The sequence below is a fragment of the Berghia stephanieae genome, chromosome 4 (assembly GCF_034508935.2).
Source record: "Berghia stephanieae isolate SIO BIC M18660-M18661 chromosome 4, UCSD_Bste_1.3, whole genome shotgun sequence".
Classification (NCBI taxonomy): Eukaryota; Metazoa; Mollusca; class Gastropoda; order Nudibranchia; family Aeolidiidae; genus Berghia; species Berghia stephanieae.
In genome coordinates this window covers 31,507,388-31,520,597 of record NC_088363.1, presented here as the reverse complement: position 1 = coordinate 31,520,597, position 13,210 = coordinate 31,507,388, and the positions used below count along the sequence as shown (strand labels likewise).

Below are 13,210 nucleotides of genomic sequence, written 5' to 3'. Positions count from 1 at the left end.
TTGAACGTTAATAGTCTGGTTGATACAGTTCAGTGAGAATTACTCATAAAAGCGTATGACAAAAAGCAATATCAAAGACCTGAGTGACGTCAACTTCATACTATCTATAAAATCATTTATTTCCTTGAGCATTTCTAACAAAACTCACTTTTTACGTTTTACTGTCATAATTTGTAATCGTCTTCTTTTGTGACATAATGTTTTGGTCAGTATCAGGCCTTTAGTTTACGAAGGCCACGAAAGAGCTGAGTGACGTCAATGTCATTCCTTCTATATGTCTATCATTTATTTATTATGGGACGCAAAGTCTCAGGGTTGAGAGGGTTTTTTTTCTCCAAGATCAGAGGCATTTTAATTGATGGATATTGGAAGGACGAGTTCTTTGGCTAAAATTTTAAATACGTGTTTTTTTAAATCATGGTACGGCAGTGGTGTTGATGTAATTGTATTGTTGTTGTTGTTGTGTTTTCTCCTTTTCTTTTCTTTTTTTCTTTTTACACGTCAGTATCATGCATTTGTACCTGCCATTGCATTTTTCGTTTGACAAATATTTGATAAGAGCTTGTGAAAACAATCGCATGATTTCACTCGGTTATCACATTTACTTGCAAATAACAAGTATTCACTTGTGCACGTGGGGGTCTCAATAGCTCAGTTGGTAGAGCACTCGCCTCACATGCAGAGGGACCAAGATCGATCCCGGGTGCAGTCGAGAGGAAGCTGGGTCTGCTAGTTCTGGCGGAAAGTACCCTGCGATAGACTAGCGTCCTATCAAAAGGATAGCAAGCAATTGCTATTGTCCGTTTCACGCTAAGGAAAACCGGGGATAAAATCCGGCTGCCTGGTCCAAATGGCTCTGAAGGACTACTACACTGTGCATGTAGTGGCATTCATGAACATCTAATTTAAATAAAATCAAGAAATGAAATAAAATGAAAAGGTGGGTAACACCGATTCATGCCCTTTCCGCCAATATACAATTCTTTGGCCGAATTTTTTAAACAAGTATTTAAACCTCAAAGTTTGTAATGGATTCGTTCCTTGATTTATTATGCGCACGAAGTAAAAATGTCTTAAGAATCGTTAAAAAGTTAAATCGGATAATGTTAACTTCAAAGGCCAAAAACACGAACATCAAATACAGATTAACACCTTGTCTTTAAAAAAAAAAATTAATCAGAAGATCAATACACCACTTTCAGTGTCGAAGCGCGCGCTTAGCCAACCTATGCATATTGTTGCTTAATGTTGTAATATAATAATATTAGTTATTGATTACAAAACTTTTAAGAATTGATCCTCTCATAGTAAAACAAAACCAACACCTACCAGGGCTGCCAGATGGCCAAAGTTCTTTGTGGCCAATTTCGACCTAAAATGGCAAAATTGTAACTCACGTGGCCAAGCACTACATACACTTTGACCCCCTTGAAATCATCCGTTTGATTAGAAAATCTACTAAACGAGGAAAACAATTTTATTCTAAAAAATGATTTTATTTTAATAAAAAATTAATTAAGTAATAATAGAAACACGATTCTCCCTGTGGCCAATCATTTGGCGTCGCACTTGGCCATGTGGCAACCCTGCAACACCCTGATTTGGTTGTCAAGTTGGCTAGTCATTATCATTGCATGCACATTAGACTGATTAAAATTTAACTGCTTTCTTGTTTAATGAATGCATTATCTTTACTTTTTTTTAGTGGATAACGCAATGTATGAAATCACACTGTAACACAATTAATTATCTATATGCATTTTAAACTCACTTGTGCCAAATCAATCTGAGTAAAGTTTGTGATATAGAAGGCCGAATATTTCAATCTGCAGATATTGATTAAAGAAAGATACATTCGGTAGCCAATAACTACAGTTTTTATAATACAAGCTATCAATATGTATGTTCATTAATATACTACGAGTATAATTAATTGAAATGTTATGGCTTTCAGATAATAAATAATTACAAAGTAAAAATATGTAATCTAATATCAACACGGCAGAAGCTATTTGTAACCCATCACCTGAAACCCGTGTTTTGTTGGGGATTGACGTGACTCCGAAAATTGCATTTAAAATGAAAACGGTCATAATTACAATATTTTAGACTTTAAAAGATTGAAAAACTACATTTATTATTCTCAATGGGTCATACCAATTCAAAGAAGAAATCCTAATTTAGACCTAACAGCCATCTTTTAGTGTGTATTCAATCCCGACATAATACCGTTTTGTGGCGATGGGTCACATTTCGTATGGACCTTTTACGGTTAAGCTTCTTTTAGAAACATCAGACATTTTGTAAAAATATAAATAGTGATAGGCAGGCACCCTAATATGCCCGATATTGATGAGGCTTTTATTTTTCGAAAAAGATATGAATTTGTCCAATAAGCATCATATTGTCATTAAAGGTTACCAAAGATCCTAAGATTGAAAATAAAAATCCATAACAAAAAAACAAAAAAAATTATTTAAAAAAAATAACTATTCAATATTTGAAGCCAAAATGCATAATCACTGCAGGTAATTTGTATTTTTAAAAGCAGATTCTCCTTTTAATGTTTTCAACACAAAATGTTTTTGTATTTTAAAAGTCGTTAAATTTTATGATGATATATGCTGAACGAAAGGTTTTCAGGAGAAACATTACAATAACATTTGCTTACTCGTAAATTCACCTTCACTGGATGTATTTTAATGGCAATGCACACTGGACGAATCAAATCAAAATGACTGCCGTCTAAAAGTACCACCGGAGACTAAAATGAAGCTATAGAGATATGAAACTTAGGGGCTCCTTCTGTATGCGGGTGTTCAATGTCAAGTCGATAAACATGGCATTTGTGGATTGATGGTACGTGTTTAGATAATATACACACCATTTATTCCGTAATTTGTGAGCTTCTTAGCCAAGCGCATACTAAGTATAGAAAGTTCCGAAAACCCTTGCTAAATTTCAATTGTATTACATATAAACATGACCTAGAGGATGTTTACTGACTTGACACGACCTGACATAGATGCACATCGTCTGCTATTTTTAAAACCCTATTGCCATTTCAGAAGTTTCGATTCTCTATCTAATCTGTGCTCTGACAAAACATATTTTATGTTCATTTTGGTCAGACAAATTATATTCCAAATACCTCGACTTATTGAGATGGTCACCAATTTGTCAAAAAGTAAAAAGTCTTATACCTGATATAAAATAAAAATGACCACAATTTTACATTGTATCAATAGGCTTCAACAGTCTTGACGTCACATCCCTCGGAATGACGCATAGTAACTTAGTAACTGGTTCTAAACTATCAGAACAGTGGCGGACGCCCTTATGAAATACTTATCCGACGAGCATAAAAGTGTATCCAGAGGAGTAAAGCATAAATCTGATCATGTTTTGACTTTTATACATTCTGATCACATGACATGTGAAAACGTTCTAGCCAGCATGAAGAATAAACAGTACCTATTTTTTTTTTTAATTTGAGCCAAGCTGCTCGTTGCTGGGCGGACGTGACACCAGACTATTGAATCCTATTGTGGAAGCTATATATATATATATATATATATATATATATATATTTAATATTATAGTATGCGCTTGGCTAAGAAGCTCATAACATTGCCATCCGGAAGTATAAAGAACCAACACACAAAACTGTGTGTATACATGAACGTTTATAGTCGGGTTAATACAGTCCAGTGAGCATTACTCATAAACGCGGATGGCAAAAAACAATAACAAAGACCTGTGTGATGTCCATCTTCGAACTATATATATATATATGTATATATATATATATATATATGTGTGTGTGTGTATGTGTGTTTGTGTTTGTGTGTGTGTGTGTGTGTGTGTGTGTTATTTTGTCACAAAAAAACAATACGAGAGTTGGAAGGTATTAAATTTTTCCTTTTCTATCATCGTCCCTCTTTCCAAGCCTTCAATTTGAATTTCAAATGAGTCAAGCAGGGAGCGAATGCTTTGTTTATTGGAGAAAAAAAATACAACCCACCAAGGCTTTTGAGACTTGAACAACGAGTGTCTAGATAGCCTTTTTAAAATGCATAGAAATTATTGTTTAATGTCCAATGGTATAATATTATGCCGGTACCTACTTCATTAATTTCAACGAAGGGCGAGTAGTTTAAAATCGACATGTCTGTCTCCTCGTTTTTATTCTAGTCGTTTTGCTGGGACTTTAAAACAGAATTGGAATTGTGTTATTTGTTGTGTGGCAAGTGTGCAGTGATTAGGACATAGAAGGAACGATATGGACGTCACACAGCTCTTTGTTATTGTTTTCAGACAGCCATTTTAAAGATTAGTTCTCAATAAAATATACCAGACTATAAATGATCAAGGTAACGCATAGTTTTGTGTGTTGTTACGTTATATCCGGCTGGCAGATGTTGTGAGTATTTTACGTAAACGTATATCATCAATACTGCGGTGGTAATGACTAAAATGAAATAATATAGTAAAGTATTGAGAGGTGAAATTCGATGTATTCTCTCACTTGCTAATTCATGTTGTGTTTTATCCCATTTGCTCCTCTGACCTCTTTCGCTCTACGCACTCTTTCCTGGCTAAATGGCAAAAAATAAAGCACCAATTTACATTGATTATAAAAATGCAATCCATTTTCTGTTTCCTTTTCTGTTCACGAATAGAATAATATTAGCCATTAAAAGTAACGAGTAGTTGTTTTGCAATATTTTGTAAGGACGTTTTTGGATTCGTAGCGTGACCAAATTTGGGCCCGAAGACACGAGCTGTCGAACGGGCATCATTAAATCTATGTCCTAAAGAATGCATTCTATACACATATTGTAACTCCTTATTTGTGCGGCCTACGAGTGCATGCCTCATCGTATGTTTTATATTACGTTGTTCATTCATCAAGGAATGAAAACACACAAATATCAAATTAAGAAATTAAGGAGCAGGCACGGGTGGAAGATAAAGATCTGAACAAGTGTGTATGAAAGGTGTCAGACAAAGAACTTTGAGCATAGTGGTTGAAATCGACAAGTCCTATATATTATATTATGTATAACATTTCTATTTATTTTTCTTATATTTATTTCTTTTTCAGGATCAAGGCCTGAAGAACAACATGAGGTTTTAACCCAAAACAAGGATATTTTACAGAATTGAACATTTGTTTTGATCGAGACAGATAAACATTGGCTAACATTATATATTGACACTTATTTGTGAACTTTTTTTGTGTCACTATGAATTCTCGGAATAACGCATCAAACCACGTGATTCTATATGTTAGAGCCGGCTGGCAAGGTCAAGGATACGGGGCGTGTCCACTGTGTCAGCGGTTCTACATGGTCCTTGACCTCAAATCAAAAGGGAAGGCCTTGACCTATGACATAATAACAGTCAGCACTGCCAGGCCTCCAGAGGAATTCAGGAAATTTGCCAACAAGTTACCTGTTTTAAAACACGGTGATGAGGTAAGATTAATGTTTAAGTCATACCCTCTGAATATTTATAATATAATGATTTAAAAAGTGGGGTTTTTATATAGCATAATTTCCACTAAATGTGCTCAAAGCGTTTTACAAGGGGTCAAAAACCAACAGCAACAAATATCACGTAGAACAAGACATGTCGCCTGTAATGCGCTCATACATTTCTTTTTTTTTTTTTACAGAAACAATGCTGTTATCGGCTCGATACTCATTTTACACATTGAGTGCGGTAATAGAATATGATTTTATATCGTTTTCCTAGGACTCAACTATGACACTGTCCTTCTAATGCTCGTTGCAAATTTACTACAATTGTTGAAAATTAAGAAACTTGGGAGCAGGCACCGGGAAATGCTAAAATCTGAACAAGTGTGCATGAAAAAAAAACACCTTCTTCTCCCCTAAAGGCCAAAGCTTCAGGCTGAAGATTGCATGGCAGTCTTTTCAGTATCAGTTATTTTAGAGTTCCAAATCGGATGGTGGAGGAGAGGAAAAAGTAAAGATAATGGTTTATTCTTGAGTGGCAAATTTCACAATTAAATGCCGTGTTTCTTGTTTTGTTGTTGTTCAGTTAAAAATGGCTAGTTGGAATTTCGAGTTTTCCGTTTTGTGCTTTGTGGAATACTATGAGTTTGTTGATGGATCGTCTTTCATGTCGCGGTTTCCATTGGAGATCATTTATGAGTTGAGTTACGCTCCTATCCCGCTCATAGATCCATTGTCAAATCTGACGTTGGACTTTTTCTAGCTCATTGATTTCTTGTGATGTGTGTGGGTCCCATACGGAACTACTATAATTCAGTATGGGCCTAACCTATGCTTCATAGCATTTCTTTTTCACAGATTGGTGGCAGTGACGGATTTGTCTGGTGAGGAAGGCCATGGCTCTATTTGCCTTAGTAGCTGTGTTGGCAATATGCTTCTTCCACTTCATACTACTGTCCAGGGTCACACCATCCCATCGACTGGGGTAGACTGATTTTTTGGGATGGATTTTTTCTTGTATTTTTCTTTCTTGGTTTGTCTGGCGCCATTCATAAACACTTATTCAGTTCTTTACTACAATTGTACTAAGTTCAAGTAAAGGCCAAGACATTTTAAAAAATCCTCTCAATATCTAAAGCCAAGCAGTAATTTATTTTAGAAATTTTTACATTAAAAAAACAAGGATCAAAGTTGTCAAACAAGATTTAGTTTTCTTAATCATGACATCTCTTTCGTTTACTGGTCTTGGTGATGATTTATTGGCTTAATATTCTACGGATCCGCGTGTTTTCCTGCAAGCTCCACGGGCAGGATTCCTCACAATAACTGATGGGGTTGTTTTAACACTGTTCGGGAACAGGAATCGAGCGTGGAGATCCGAGAATCTATAATGCCAATGGCTCAAGCCCGCTAATAATATTCAGGAGTGGTTGCTACGTGGATATCCCAGCATCTGTATGACAGTAACCTTCGTTAACTTATAGATAGTGTGCGCTTGGCGAAGAACCTCACAACATTGCCATCCGGAAGAATAACGGAATAACACACAAAACCCTGTGCAACCTTAAACGTTTATTGTCTGGTTAATACAGCTTGGTGAGAATTACTCATAAACGCGGATGGCAAAAACAATAACAAAGACCTACGCGACATCAGTTTCATTCTATCTAATTTTAGGGAAGTTACGGGCTATAAACTTAATGAATGTTGCAGTGACGCCTACCGCAAATTTTATATATTTCTTGATATTTTGGTATTGGAACATTATTAATATTGGTCGTTGTAATTATTATCCACTCTAAAATAAAGTAGGAACTGAAAAAGAGGTGAAGGTATTCACCCGCTACATTTAAGATATCTTGATTTTTTAAATCAGCATTATCTCTAATTTTTATATTATTCCTTATCACCAGGTCATACTGGATACAGAAGAAATTCTACAATATCTAGATGCAAACTTCCCACATCCAGACCTAACCTACCAGAACCGCGAAGCGCACACCGCTTCTCTGGACATTTTCTCCAAGTTCTCCTTTTTCATCAAAAACGTGTCTCACACAGCCGATCCTCTCCTCAAAGAACTCTTATACCTTGACCACTACTTAGAGCGGTCTGGTCATCGCTTCATGTGCGGCAATGAAATGACCCACCTCGACTGCAACGTCCTCCCAAAACTGCAGCACATCCGGGTCGCTTCGGAAGCCTTCAAAGATTTCATCATCCCACCGGTTCTGGCGTCATTATGGCGTTACCTTGGCAACGCGTATCAGGATGACACCTTCAAGAAAACGTGTCCATCTGATCAGGAAATCGTCCATCATTGGAGCGAGAAGAAAGAGACAACGCCTCTTCCAACGAATAAACAGAAACTGTACGTCATAGACCAGCAGGCACCAAAGTTTTCACTCAGCTTACCGAAATATGTCAATGGAAATTGATAGTTCGACACATCATATTCTTCATTTTCTTTCTATTGCTTTGAGCTACTTAAAGATATAAAAATCTGTGATTATAAAATCGAGTCTCTAGCATGCTATGTAGTGAATAGGATTTACGCCATTCACAGTGAATACTAAGAGGCTGTGGACTGTAAAAAGTAACGTGAAAAATTAATATAAAGATTAAAAATAAATAGATAAAATTTTAAAAAACCAACAACCCCCCCCCTCTCCAAAAAAAAAAAACATGCAAAAAAAAATCCAAACAAACAAGACAAAAAACAAATAAACAACCAAATATGGAACGTTTGGGGCTCAAATCCCTCCTTAGCCAATAACAAAAAAAAAAGTTAAAATGTTTATACATCAATTTAAAATCCAGACAGAACGTTACAAACGTTTTTATGGATATTATGTATTTTGAGCCCGAAACGTTCCGTGTTTGGCTATTTGTTTTGTTTTGCTTTTACGGTTTTTTAAAGCTGCTATATTCATTGTTGTACATTTGGATATTCGCCAAACATTTCCACAGAGTGGCTCTACAATGCTTAAATGAAGGGTTACCATCGAAACTGTCAAGAGATAATGCTAATGTTGCCTTCGCTGAAAAAAAAAGTATAAAATAAAGCCTCTTATTTACTTTTTGACTAGTTTATTTCATAAATTGACAAATTAAAATCACCCCAAAACTGCCAAAAAACTCAAAAAGTCTTTTAAGTTTATGAGCTCATAAAAAATTGTGGTACAGTCTAATAATTGGTGGGTCGATAAGTAGATTAAAATTTTCTGACAAACATGTAAAAATGCTTTTTGTCATCATTAGGCAAGTGGTTAAATCATTGGGACGGAGCCACATTGACGATGCGTCCACTACAATGATTTCATTAGAAAGGCAGCAAATGAAAGTTGTGACAAATTAACATATTATGCCGGTTGAGCAGCAGGAGTCAGGTATCTGCTTAATTTTATAGAATCTTTTTGGTCCAGATTTCAGGTTTGGCTTCGTTTGTATTATATTTTCCAATGAATCTTAACAATAACAAATTATTTTCTAATGACTTGGACAAATTTGCTTTACTCCAACAAAATGTATTTTTCTCTCCTATTTTGGAAAGAAAGCATAACTCTATCATTATAATATATATCATATAGACAGTTAAGATATTCCCCAACTTGCCAAAAAGCTTCTAAGCCTTGGACCGCTTTGCAGCGAAGTGACGCAATCGCAGTATGACACGGAGTTACAATCAGAAAAAAACAAAAACTTTCTTATTTCCCCAAAATGAAAATGAATGTGGTGCCTGACACTGACTGAAGTCTCGGCTTGAAGACTTATTGACAAGTTGGGAGTTGTCTTACTTTATCGATAGTTTGAATAATTTTTTTCCAACAAAAACTAAAAAAAATGTATTATGTATCTTGGAAAACTGCTGATTTTCTTTCGTGTTTTTTTCTTCTCAAAGGCGCTTTGTTTCCATAATTACAAAGTAGGCTTCGTAAGGCTAACCAGCCAGACAGCCTTGTGCGGACAGCGAGCAAGTTCGCATCTTTTACGCTTTATGAACGTAATGAATGCTTAGCTAGAATTGCTATGGCCTGAATAATGATAATAATACTATAATAGATCAGTGAATGTGTGTTACTATATATATATATATAATGATGTGTAGATCTTGTTATAAAAACGCGTGGCCCATCGTCTGAAATCGGTATTATGGCGGGATAAATCAGCTCACAAAAAAAGTGAATTTAGAATTTCAACTATACGAAATACAGGCTTTGATGGGTTATTACTATTTTTGTTTGTTTTTTTTTGTTTGTTTTTGTAAATTAAGAAATTGTGTTTATTCTCGGTGAAAACGAAAAGAAGTTTTAACCTCAAGTTTCATATATTATGTGGCTTTAAATTCAGTTTCCAGCACTAAGTTTATCCTGACATAATATCGCAATGACACTATGGATGACATTTGACAAACAAGTAGGAGGAGTGTCACTCTTGTGTTCCGAAGTCATCATTACCATCGTCCAAAAGATTGTCCAAACTCTTTACGGTTGCTAGGTTACCAGATTTTAATGACTTCGTTTATACTAGGCTTTGAATTTATGCAGGATTAACATATATATATATATATATAATTATATATATATATATATATATATATATATATATATTAGAATGAGAGAGAGAGAGAGAGAGAGAGAGAGAGAGAGAGAGAGAGAGGTTGGCTTAGGCAGGTCTTTTAGACTACACCAAAGTGACAAGTTAAGGAGCAGGTACCTACAAGGGGTAAAATAATAATCTGAAACAGTTTGTATGAAAAAATGCCAGACAGGCTCGTATTTTTTGGGTTGATCGTTTTCTTGTATTTTTCTTTAAGCTTTGTCTATACACACTTGTTCAGTCTTTCTTTTGTTGATACCAAGGGATAGAACTTGATAGCTTAATGACCAGCATGTTGTCATTTAAATGGATAGTAAGGGGATTATATGGGCATCCCAATCGACTTTACGACTGACTTCAGTGTTCTCTTTTTGTTTTTTGAGACAAACCTCCGAACAGGTTTAGAGACAAAAAGTGACGTAAATAGATACATAAATAAAAAAAATAAAAATTGAATTAAGATGCTTCCTTTCTCGCGACCAATGTTTCAGTCCTTAGATTAAAGTTTTGATTTATCTTTTTCCTAACACTAAGAGTTGATTTTCAAGTATACTCAAGGCTTAATTCAATCTATCCCTCGACAATTAGGACAATGCGATTGTCACGAGTTTTGTCTCTTTATTGTGCCCAACACAGTGAGCACTACAATAAGGGTTACCCTCATGTAAACAGTATTTTAAAGGGATTACGGATTTCAACGAGTGAATTAAACTCAGAACAAATCACGCAACAAATATTATAAAATGATTTGCTACAACGCAGAGATATCAGTCCTATTTGTTGACTCTTGTAATAGAGAACAACAGTATGATGTCAAAATACTGGTTCCAATCTGATTGAAAGTGTAAAGCCAGTCTTCCAGAGGACTAGATACTTACATTTTGTAACTTAGCTTCTCGTTTCTGAGTGATCGCCTAAACACATGCTGGTAGTCAATAAAGATCATCCATCCCTGTTCTGTTAGGAATTTGTCAATATGTAATCTTATCATCGTTTATACATTGTCCGGAGTGCTGGTTTTGAACTTGAAAAGAGAAAGTTGTGGCGTTACGACTTCTCTGCCCTATTATTACTCAATCACTGATCAGAGGACTGAAGAAGATAGCAAACGCATTCACTCAATATGAGACCAATCGTCTCATAACGGTGTTGTGCCGGGTCAAATTTGATGCATACAATTTTAACTTTAAACTTAACCTGTAAAATTGCAGTTAAAACGAATGCCTCAAATGTATCAAAGTGACAAATTAAGGAGCAGGCACTGCTGTAAGATGAAAATCTGAAAAAAGTGTGTATAAAATATGTAGTCCCTGACATAGCAAGAACGAAAAGTACAAGAAAAAAAAACATCCCAAATATCAGTCTTCCTCCACTGGGGAATATTATTCTAATTATCAAATTAAATGAATAATATTAAATAATTATTGAAGTCTTGAATCGGTCAGACTGAACATTATAGTTGATGGATATTACGAGTAGTATGGACTAATTTATTTCATGCAGAAAAGACTGGATCAGAGTGTTGGAAGATCACAGAAAGTATCATCCAGAAACTTGAAGTATTCCAAAACAAATGTTTACGACGAATCTTTGAGATATTCTGGCCGAACAGAATCTCAAATGAGGACCAGAAAGCCAGAGCGGAGGTGGAGTCTCTGGAGAGTCTCATGAAAGGGAGAATATGGCAATGGTTGGTGAAAAAACACTGACAAGGAAGGCTCTGCGATGGACACCCAAAGGAAAGAGGAAACGACTCCGCCCCATGGAGACATGGAGACTAATGAGTGAGATAGATAAAGACTAAACCTACGAGGATATATTTGAAGGTCTGATGTCTGAACGCAATAGGGAAGAAAAGTTGCGGTGACGCCAATCCTTATAGTTTCCGGTTCTAAACTCATTGGAAGTGTGTATGTAACAAGTCCTTCATTGACTAATGATGGATAGGTTACATATTAAATCATGAGGCGGCATAACTATTTTAGTAGCATGAATTAATAGGCATAGTCTTAGGATTACGGGACGTAAAAGAGCGAGGATGGATGATCTTCATTGACAACAAGCATATGTTTAGATTAGAAAATAAGATGCCACCACTCTGAAACCAGAAGATCATATTTACACTTCCAAAGAGATTGGAACCTGTGTTTTGACATCACACTTTTGTTCCCTGTTACAGGCTTGTTTTAACATTGTTATAATGAACAACATTTTACGTTGGTTTGAGAGTATGTACTTCGTCACATCTTTGATCCCGTAACCATTTGGATAATCAGACGTGCATAAAGGTACAGTCGGACTCAATTGATTTTTAACAATTTAATCCCAGCCTGTTTTTAATTAACCCTATGCCAAAAAAAAAGTATAATAAAACAAACTTTTAAGAAAATCGTTTATCATAGATTAGCAAAAATAATCATTATCCATTGACAATGTTGGATTTTATTATGTTTATATATTACCATGCCTATACTGCGTAATATGAAAATAACACGTATTTCAAATTTTGCCCAGAAAACTCATCCTTCAAATATCGGTCGATTTAAATGTCCCTCATCTTGGCAAAAACTCTATAATCTGGGAATTCGAGAACCGACAGGTTTGAGAGTTTTACTTAGATGAGGGTAATCGATCGATGTTAGAAGGACGAGTTTTCTGGCCAAATTTTTGAATTAATGGTTCTCAAAAGTACGGCAGTTAATTGGCTAATACATTTCATATTTCATGAAACATATCATTTATAAATTGAGTTGTGCTTTGTCTAGTCGTATAATATAAAAGAATACAATTTGATATAGTATAAGTACTGAAATAAAGAAAAGAGTATATATGATTTGCTACCATTCAACAATGGCCGATCAATTGTTTATTTCTTTTTATTGAGACCAAATTAACCCTGTTCTTACCAACTAGGAAAATTGTCACATTTGTGACGATACAGTGAATATTTTTCATATTCATTCGCCAGCCAGTCTTGTCCTCTGCTTTACTTGACAGGGTTGCCTATCTAAACGTGACCATTACTTGATGTTTTCCATTCAGCGTTTTGGTTGTCTCCCACCTCGCTGCCCCCTCCCCCCCCCCCCTCCCCGCCCCTCTTCCCTTTTTCAGGCCAAATGGGGGAAAAT

General features: G+C 35.5%; 1 protein-coding gene across 4 annotated transcripts in view; it reads left to right on the top strand.

Moving 5' to 3' along the window:
• Nucleotides 1–10,032, top strand: part of LOC144970416 (chloride intracellular channel protein 1-like) — a 28,663-nt gene extending 18,631 nt beyond the window's left edge. For all 4 annotated transcript variants that reach the window (XM_078910035.1, XM_078910036.1, XM_078910038.1 and 1 more), the window contains 2 exons: nt 5,108–5,480; nt 7,397–10,032. In XM_078910035.1, coding sequence (XP_078766161.1) covers nt 5,250–5,480; nt 7,397–7,921 — 756 coding nt within the window. In that variant the 5' untranslated portion in view covers nt 5,108–5,249 and the 3' untranslated portion in view covers nt 7,922–10,032. The remainder of the gene's footprint in view (nt 1–5,107; nt 5,481–7,396) is intronic.
• Nucleotides 10,033–13,210: the final 3,178 nt, after the last annotated feature.